This window comes from Etheostoma cragini, chromosome 3 (genome assembly GCF_013103735.1).
Source record: "Etheostoma cragini isolate CJK2018 chromosome 3, CSU_Ecrag_1.0, whole genome shotgun sequence".
NCBI lineage: Eukaryota > Metazoa > Chordata > Actinopteri > Perciformes > Percidae > Etheostoma > Etheostoma cragini.
The window spans coordinates 29,812,219-29,821,528 of record NC_048409.1 but is presented as its reverse complement, the minus strand read 5'-3'; the positions used below and the strand labels follow the sequence as shown (position 1 = coordinate 29,821,528).

The 9,310-nt window shown below is 48.0% G+C and overlaps 2 protein-coding genes across 9 annotated transcripts in view; one reads left to right on the top strand and one right to left on the bottom strand.

Moving 5' to 3' along the window:
- Positions 1 to 9,310, top strand: part of LOC117939231 (NACHT, LRR and PYD domains-containing protein 12-like) — a 139,572-nt gene that overhangs the window by 71,419 nt on the left and 58,843 nt on the right. The window lies entirely within an intron of this gene.
- The window catches only part of LOC117939236 (protein IWS1 homolog), a 15,445-nt gene continuing 6,135 nt past the window's right edge, over positions 1 to 9,310 (bottom strand). For 4 of the 8 annotated variants that reach the window (XM_034864388.1, XM_034864406.1, XM_034864416.1 and 1 more), the window contains 10 exons: positions 8,839 to 8,939; positions 8,308 to 8,458; positions 8,147 to 8,229; positions 7,561 to 7,690; positions 7,165 to 7,282; positions 6,897 to 7,008; positions 6,250 to 6,306; positions 4,702 to 4,758; positions 4,090 to 4,201; positions 1 to 1,691 (listed from right to left, as the gene is read on the bottom strand). In XM_034864388.1, the coding sequence (XP_034720279.1) occupies positions 1,563 to 1,691; positions 4,090 to 4,201; positions 4,702 to 4,758; positions 6,250 to 6,306; positions 6,897 to 7,008; positions 7,165 to 7,282; positions 7,561 to 7,690; positions 8,147 to 8,229; positions 8,308 to 8,458; positions 8,839 to 8,939 (1,050 nt within the window). In that variant the 3' untranslated portion in view covers positions 1 to 1,562. Of the gene's footprint in view, positions 1,692 to 3,511; positions 3,661 to 4,089; positions 4,202 to 4,701; positions 4,759 to 6,249; positions 6,307 to 6,896; positions 7,009 to 7,164; positions 7,283 to 7,560; positions 7,691 to 8,146; positions 8,230 to 8,307; positions 8,459 to 8,838; positions 8,940 to 9,310 lie in introns of all 8 variants that reach the window. The other 4 variants (XM_034864426.1, XM_034864435.1, XM_034864397.1 and 1 more) reach the window with 3 other exon arrangements.

The following is a 9,310-nucleotide window of genomic DNA, read 5'->3' as shown; positions in this document are numbered from 1 at the left end:
GTTGAGTCTTTATTAAGAAAATGAAACCTGATCCAGAACACAGAGCAGAGAGGAGGAGGACTCACACGGTCCACACCCCGAACCGGGACCGCCAGGGGATCCCTGTGTGAACGCCGTCCTGCAGACAGTTTACACACTTCTGTACAGTCGCTACGGCAACAGAGACGGGACAAAATGGGACTGAGGAGGAGGAGGAAGAGGAGGACGAGGAGGAGGACGAGGAGGAGGCCAGACAATTAGCAAAACACAAACAACTTCACATTGAGGAAAACAAAGAGAGCCTGAGGAAGATCTCATTCTCAAAATCCAACATTAAAAAGATTTGTTAAAAAAAACAGAACATGATGGCGTTTTGGACAATAACCTCAAAATGTCACCAAAATGACTCTTTGATCAGCCGCGTTAGATTTCTCTCTGATGCAACACACACTGACACTTTAAGGGATGAAGCTAACGTAGCCGATCGCTAACTCAGAAACACATGGTGAAGCACAAAAGGCGCTAACATTAGTTAGCCAATGCTAACATAACGTGGAACTAACTACATGTAGCTAACTGAGAAGCTCATGTTGAATGTTTGACTTGTTTTGAGATCTTGCTAACATAGCGGAATGCTAACATTAGCTTTCTTCGTTGTCCTGGATGCTAAGCTAACATCATGAACTGTGTTAACTTTCTGGAAGTCATCATTTGTTTGGAGCTAAAGTTAACGTAGCAAACATAAGGTACATAATTGGTTCAGAGACAAATACTAACCAAGAAAGTTATGAATTTAGTTTCATCTTCAAATCCATAATGCAGAACATGTAACTGACTAAAATTAGCATAGAGCTAACATTAGCCGACATTTTGGACCGGACTAGCATTAGAGCTAATGACCGTTAACATAAGGTAATGTCATGGATCATGCTAGTTTTGCATGACTAACAGCTAACTGACTATATTAAGTAATGCGAACGATTTGGCTTGTTTTGAGACAAAGTTTTGTTTTTTCCCACATTACAAATGGTTCCCAAACACCACAGCTGGACGATGACTGGCAGGTCTACTGGTGTTCAGTAGCACGTCAAGCTATGACCAGTACAGATCAGCTTGAACCCTGACGCATCCATCATTTATGTAGCAGTCACTGGGCCATAATTATTACACGCATTGTGATGGAGGAGCAGGCATTCAATGCAAGAGCTTACTTTGTAAAGGGAACACTTCATTTTAGCTCAAATCAGTCTGTTTGAATGAGTTATGTTGTGTGAACGGGACCATCGGGGGGGCACGTGAATGCCTCGTGAGTTAATATTCTAATATTCTAATATTGGGAGATGAAATTAACCCAACGACGACCAGTGTCTGCAGCCAGGGAGCTTTTATTCTACCGATCATTTGGAGTAAGAGTTCACTTATTAGGCCAAAGACCAGATGGGTTTACAGCAGAGTCCCATCCAGAGGTCTGACCTCAGGCTTGATTAAGGCAGGACCTGGGGGGGGTTGTTGAGGAAAACAACACATTAAAAAGAAGAACGAAAAAGCAAAAACTGAAGAGACTAGATCCTATGAGGGTGGGATCAGAGGGGCATCCGGTTCCCCTCCACGCTGATCTTGACGGCGTGGCCCGGCTTGGTGAGGCGGCGGATGTCGGCGATGCGACGCATCTGTTTATCCACGCGGGACATTCCCTTCTTCACCTGGCCGTGCTGCAACAGACACACAACCACACATCACGTCAAACCAACAGGGGGTCTCAAAGCCTGGCTCGAGGTCCAGAGCCGGCCCAAACAGCAAGTCAACCCGGACCGGGCCCATAAACACTGTGTTAGGAGTCCAAAACCTTCTAAAGGGGGACGCTTTCTACATGAACTACACCTTCTATTGGTCGATACGTGGTTGGTCATCGTTAGGGTGTTGACTATGTACGATAAACTGACAAAAAGCTTCCTCTCACTACATGAAGCCAACAGAGAAATGTTTTATGAATGTTGTTACTGCCCATCGGACCTTTGACCTTGAAGAACAATGACATGCGACCTTTGAGTGATGCGTTTGAGAACCTCCGATCTGTGCCTTTCAAAAGAAAACAGTGATGGAACAGGACATTTTTCCCGTATTTTGAGTCACACAAACGTTTCTCTCCTCCTGAGACGTGAGTTTCTTTAAGTTAGAATGACGCAGAGTGTTTTAATCGAGTCATGCAGAGTTAAAACCCTCGGAGAGGATGCACCCCCAAACTCCCAGAGACCCAACCTCCACCCCACAAGTGTTAGAGTTTGGTTAGTCTTGTGTTTGCTTGTTGGTGTGTATGTTTGTTTATGTGTGATACCTGCCGTCGCCCCCCCGCCCCGGACAAAACACACTACACCCGTTTAATATGAATGGAAACACGGAGCTTTACCCTGGTCCCCCTGAGCCAACGCAGCGGGGGGGAATACAGTCTATATAGTTATAATATATCAACGACATTTCACTTCTGGGATTGATGAGGAACCGCACGATGTCCCTCATTTCAGCTAGACGTCCGTCCCCGGTCTCGGCGCTCTAACCTGCGGCTAATTTCTGAGGACTATGGTGACCTGGTCCTCAGGTCTCTGCAGGGTAAATCCAGACCACTAGCTAGACTATCTGTCCAATCTGAGGACTATGGTTACCTGGTCCTCAGATCTCTGCAGGGTAAATCCAGACCGCTAGCTAGACTATCTGTCCAATCTGAGGACTATGGTGACCTGGTCCTCAGGTCTCTGCAGGGTAAATCCAGACAGCTAGCTAGACTATCTGTCCAATCTGAGGACTATGGTTACCTGGTCCTCAGGTCTCTGCAGGGTAAATCCAGACAGCTAGCTAGACTATCTGTCCAATCTGAGTCTCTGTTGATGACTAAATCTACTTCTGAACTTCATGTTCCACCAAAACAACTTCCTTCCTCAGACTATTTAGCAGCGGCACCGCGGCTCACCGTCTGGCGCTTAGCCCCGCCCACGGCGATTGTGATTGGTTTAAAGAGATGCCAATAAACCAGAGCACGTTTTTCACCCATTCAGGAATGAAGTATTGACTAGCCAGACACCCCCCCCCCCCTCTGCAGGGCTGTGAAGGAGGGTCTGGCACAGCGAGTTAGAAGTTAGATCAGCGTTGGTCCCTCTGGTCCCAGGAGACCATTTGGTCCCTCTGGTCCCAGAAGAGGGTTTGGTCCTTCTGGTCCCAGGAGACCGTTTGGACCCTCTGGTCCCAGGAGACCATGTGGACCCTCTGGTCCCAGGAGACCATGTGGACCCTCTGGTCCCAGGAGACCATGTGGACCCTCTGGTCCCAGGAGACCTCTGGCCCCCCTAGTCCCAGGAGAGGGTTTGGACCCTCTGGTCCCAGGAGAGGGTTCCCTGCAGACAGACGCTCCACTCCGCCTTTACTCTGGTCAGAAACACGTAGCGGAGCATCTGGTCTGGAGGGGAAGCTCTTTGCAGACACCACACACAGGTTTGAGCCATCACCGCACGCGTCACACCCCCCATGCAGAAGGACTTACTGCCCCCCCGCCCCCCTGCAGAGCTACAGGGGCATTCGGTTTCCTTCTATGCTGATCTTGACGGCTCCCTGCAGGCGGCCCAGTTTCCTCTGCTCGGCAAAGCGCCGCTTGTGCTTCTCCATCATGCTGAGGCCTTTCTTATAGCCGCTCTACAGAGGACCAATCACAGCCCAGCTCATTACCTCACTTCCTGTGTACAGACAGCCCCCCCACACAAACTCACTATTCAAACAAAACTTATTTACTTTCAATCTCTGTTGACTCGTGTGTGCGCGCGCGCACACACACACACACACACACACACACACACACACACACACACACACACACACACACACACACACACACACACACACACACACACACACACACACACACACACACACACACACACACACACACACACACACACACACACACACACACACACACACACACACACACACACACACACACACACACACACGTATGTATAGTACTTGTATAGTACTTCTTTATGACCTTAAATGGTAATATTTGGAGTGAGACTTCATCCTTTAACTTGTGTGTAGTTTCTAACTTTGAGGAAACAAACTCACCCTGCTGGACTCCATCTCCACGTTCCACTTGGGTCGTACCACGTAGTCTTTGTTGGAGGGCATCGGCACCCGGGCCCTGGCGCAGAACCCGGGGTCTCCGGGTCGCAGAGCTCTGGGGGGGGGGGAGAAGAGGTGTCGAGATATAATAACGCTGGTCCAAGGAGCCATCCTTACAGAAATCCAACCAATCCTGTAAAGGCACCGCCTCGACCTCTGACCCCACGACGACGTCTCATAAGAACAACAACAACGGACGACTATGGTTGTGTTACATGCTAGAGAAGAGATCTGATATATCTCTCAGAGAGGATTTTAGGCTGTAAAAATATTATTTTACCTCTACGTGAACAACAATATAGTGTAGTACTTGATACTAGTTATTTAATCCTATGAAACGGACAATGCAAAATGTTGGACCTTCAAAAGATATTTAAGACTTTTAAAGCATTATTTTTGGAATATTATATTTAAAGACATTTTTAAGACATTTTGCCCCTCCCCCCCCCCCAGCTCAGTCTGGACTGTAGATCTGGGCTGGTTTCCATGGATCTTAGGCCGTGCTGTAAAACCAGTCGCCCTCCAGGGACAAAGTAAAGCTGAAGCTCAACTTACTTTTCCTCCCCGGTCAGCTGCTTCTCCAGGTCTCTCCGGGGCGTCTGACCCCCCGAACTAGAGAGAGAGAGGGAGAGGGAGGGAGGGAGAGAGGGGGGGAGAGAGAGAGAGAGAGAGAGAGAGACAGAGACAGAGAGAGAGACAGAGAGAGAGAGAGAGACAGAGAGAGAGGGAGAGACAGAGAGAGAGAGAGAGACAGAGAGAGAGAGAGAGAGAGACAGAGAGAGAGAGAGAGAGACAGAGAGACAGAGAGACAGAGAGAGACAGAGACAGAGAGACAGAGAGAGAGACAGAGAGAGAGAGACAGAGACAGAGAGAGAGAGAGAGAGAGAGGGAGAGAGAGACAGAGAGAGAGAGAGAGAGAGAGATTTGGTTTACATCAGGATGGGTTTAGCAGAGATGTTTTAACTGATGGAGCAGAAACACCACCAGCTGAGTCTCCGTGCTATTATTAGCATTCTCCACCTCACAGCAGTTAGTCAGCGTTTCAGTGCCGAGACACCTCCGCGCTGCTATCTCTGGACCTCCGTCATCGGCACGGAAACCCAATCCTCTCCGCCTGAGCCGGTGTAAGTCTGACGGCTCACGTCTCTTATCTCAGCTGAACTCAAGCTATTTTTACCCAGGACGACTGTGGATTCCTCTATCTCTTACGGACCAAACAGGCCGTAGATGGGGACTCGAGTCACGTGGAAGAAGGAGAACATGTCACGCTGGCAAAAAAAAAAAACTGCTGAAAACGCACCGATAGGTTAGCAAACATCTTAGCTTAGCATTGGCATCCAAAGTTAGCTTGCTTCTGGCTTTAGATGCAACCTAATGGAGGTCAACTCCCCAAGGTCGTTGGCTAGATGTTAGGAAAAGAGGAAGGAACGCCAATGCTGTGGTAGTGTATTTACCCAAACATTTATTAGCACTTGAGACATGAGACCTGGACTCTGGCTCAGAGACCTGAGACCTGGACTCTAGCTCAGAGACCTGAGACCTGGACTCTAGCTCAGAGACCTGAGACTTGGACTCTAGCTCAGAGACCTGAGACTTGGACTCTAGCTCAGAGACCTGAGACTTGGACTTTAGCTCAGAGACCTGAGACTTGGACTCTAGCTCAGAGACCTGAGACTTGGATTCTCTCTCAGAGACTAGTGGGCATCCCTGCTAGAGGCAAAACCTCTAGGCTAGTCTGCAGGCTACCGCAAAGCTAATGTTACCCTGTGTCTTTAGCTGCATGCTACCAGCCGCTAAGCTAACATTACCCTATGTCTTTAGCTGTATGCTACCAGCAACTAAGCTAACATTACCCTGTGTCTTTAGCTGTATGCTACCAGCAACTAAGCTAACATTACCCTGTGTCTTTAGCTGTATGCACTATTTAGAATGTATTGTATATGCAGTATATATGATATTCTATCTTTCTACTAGCTGCATGTGTCCTTATCGCACCGTGGGTCGGAGAGTTGTATTTTTTGATTCCTCTGCATGTTTGGCACACACAAGTTGACTTGAGACACAGTCTGCAAGGCCGTGCATTCATGCAACATGAGACTGAACCTGATTGGTGGAGAGAAGACGTCAGGTTCCTCCGCCCTCTCCACTTTTTGAGGCTGACTGGGGGGGCATGAGGGGTGAATGAGGAATTAAAGAAGGTAGATTTTAAAAGGAACAAGTAGAAGAAGGAGGTAAAATAATGGAAGGAAAAACAATACGTGAAGCGAGTGATGCAAAAAAAAAATGTGGGTGAAAATAAGAAGGATGGACCAATTATATACCTGGCTGATATCTGTCTGAAGGTGAGGGGTGTAACCGTCTGTACCTGTCTGAGGGTGAGGGGTGTAACTGTCTGAAGGTGAGGGGTGTAACCGTCTGTATCTGTCTGAAGGTGAGGGGTGTAACCGTCTGTACCTGTCTGAAGGTGAGGGGTGTAACCGTCTGTACCTGTCTGAGGGTGAGGGGTGTAACCGCCTGTACCTGTCTGAGGGTGAGGGGTGTAACCGCCTGTACCTGTCTGAAGGTGAGGGGTGTAACCGTCTGTACCTGTCTGAAGGTGAGGGGTGTAACCGTCTGTACCTGTCTGAGGGTGAGGGGTGTAACCGCCTGTACCTGTCTGAGGGTGAGGGGTGTAACCGCCTGTACCTGTCTGAAGGTGAGGGGTGTAACCGTCTGTACCTGTCTGAAGGTGAGGGGTGTAACTGTCGTACCTGAGTCGTTGTCTCTGAGGCATCTGCTGGTCCAGATCTCTCTGCTGGCGCTCCTCTCTCGTCATGCCCTTGTAGTTTGATGTCAAGCCGAATATCGGCCGCGACCACTCATCTAAACAGACGACAGGTCATTAGAACCAGCTGGCTACACAGCACGCGTAACGCATGCGGAGCAGAGTCTCAAACACTCCTTAAAACCGGTAACGGACTTTAAAAGCCCCCGAGCTGCAGCTCTCTAGGAGCCGGATTTCAGAGAGAGATTCCTTACTGATGAGTTTGAGAGCGAGGTCTTTGTTGGACCGAGACTCTTTGGGATGTTTGTAGAGAAACATGACGGAGCGTCCAATGCCGCTGTGCTTCAGAGTCTCCTGGCTCACGCTGGGCAGCTGCAGGGAGGAAACAGGCAGTCAAACTCTGAATGAAGCACAAAGGATGCTGAAGCTGGGACAGGGCGCCATGGCAGGAGGGGCGTTCCAATTAGTACAGAGAAGGTGAAAAAGGCAACAAAATCGTTGATTAAAAGTGTCGGAAATATCAACAAAGCGACAAAATCGTTGAATTAAAGTGTCGGAAATATCAACAAAGTAACAAAAACATTGAGAAGTGCGAGAACCCAAGACATGTTGAAGAAGGCGGGGCCTACGGCGGCGAGCAGCCGACTCACTTCCTGCAGGATCCTGAGCAGCTCCTCTCGGATCCTGAGGGCCGGCAGAGACTTGTCAGGAAGAGGACTGATCCACTCTTTAATGGCCGACATCACGCCGCTGTCGATGAACGTCTCCTTCAGATCCTGTCTGAGGGACAAACACAAATACTATCACACAGTACACCCAAATACTATCACACCGCCTCTCGTTACACCCAAATACTATCACACCGCTACAGAGTACACCCAAATACTATCACACCGCCTCTCGTTACACCCAAATACTATCACACCGCTACAGAGTACACCCAAATACTATCACACCGCTACAGTGTACACCCTAATACTACTTTGCTTTAGTTAAGGAAAGCCATTTTGATTACAGCTGGTCTGGTTTTTGTTGTTTTAGCCTAAATTCTGAGCGTTTTCTAGGTAACACGACATGGTTGATGGTTGGTACAAGGCCTGTCAATGAATATCTCTAAATTTGAATACATAGTATCAGTCAAAAGTTTGGAAACACACACACACACAGACACACACACACTCGCACACACACACACACACACACACTCGCACACAGACACACACACACAGTTCTTACTTCTTCAGGTGCATGACGACCTGTGGCAGCAGCGTGAGTTTTTTCAGCGCCGGTTTCTTCTGACTGTTGAGCGTCCGATCCTCCTGTTGAAGCAACACACGGTCAGGAAGGCTCACAGGAGAGCACAGACAAGCAAAGGCTTTTATTTTGACGGGGCGCACCTCGGCGGCTTCGTTCATCTTGGTGATCATGGCGCTGACCACGTCGTCGGCGTCGCTGATGAACGTCCCCCCGTCGCGGTGCCGCCGCTTCCTGCTGTTCATGGCTTTCCTCTTAGCGAGCATGATGTCGAAGTCCGACATTAAGCTGGTGCTAACACACACACACACACACACACACACACACACACACGAAAACAGTTTAAAAATATATATTTTTGGCGCTTTCCTAGCTTTATTAGATAGGACAGCTCAGTGGGAAGGGGAGAGCCCTTGAACCCTGGACCTCCAAGTACATGTGCGCCTGCTCTACCACTGAGCCAACCTGGGCGCCTTTAAAAGGCCATTTGACCCAAAAACAGGAATATGGTCTCACTTAAAAGTGGCGCCTGACCGTAAATTTGGCGCTTTCATTTATGAAACGTTGAATTTTGGTGAGTTACTCTTTAAAATGTGAGAAAGTCTTTGAGTTCCTTCCAGCCTGCTCCAGGTGCTGGACCCAGACCCCGTAACGGAGGGAAACACTGGACCTACTCTTGGCCGCTGCGGTCCACTCCTTCATCTGAGTCCGACTGCTCCTGCTGCTCCTCCTTCACCTCCTTCTTGTCCCCCTCCAGATCCTCCTGGTTGAAACCCTGCAAAAACCAATAAGGGGGGGGGGGGGGGGGGGGGGGGCACCGTCACTTTAATGCTCCGACACACCAATCAACAGCCGAGCTTCAGCAGAAAAGGCAGTTGGAGATAATAATAATAATAATAATAATAATAATAATAATAATAATAATTGCACTATTGCCTGTATTTTGTTATAATATATATATATATATATATATATATATATATATATATATATTAGTGTGTATATATTAGCGTGTATATATATTAGTGTGTATATATATATATATATTAGTGTGTGTATATATTAGCGTGTATATATATTAGTGTGAATATATATTTTAGCGTGTATATATATATTAGTGTGTATATATATATTAGCGTGTATATA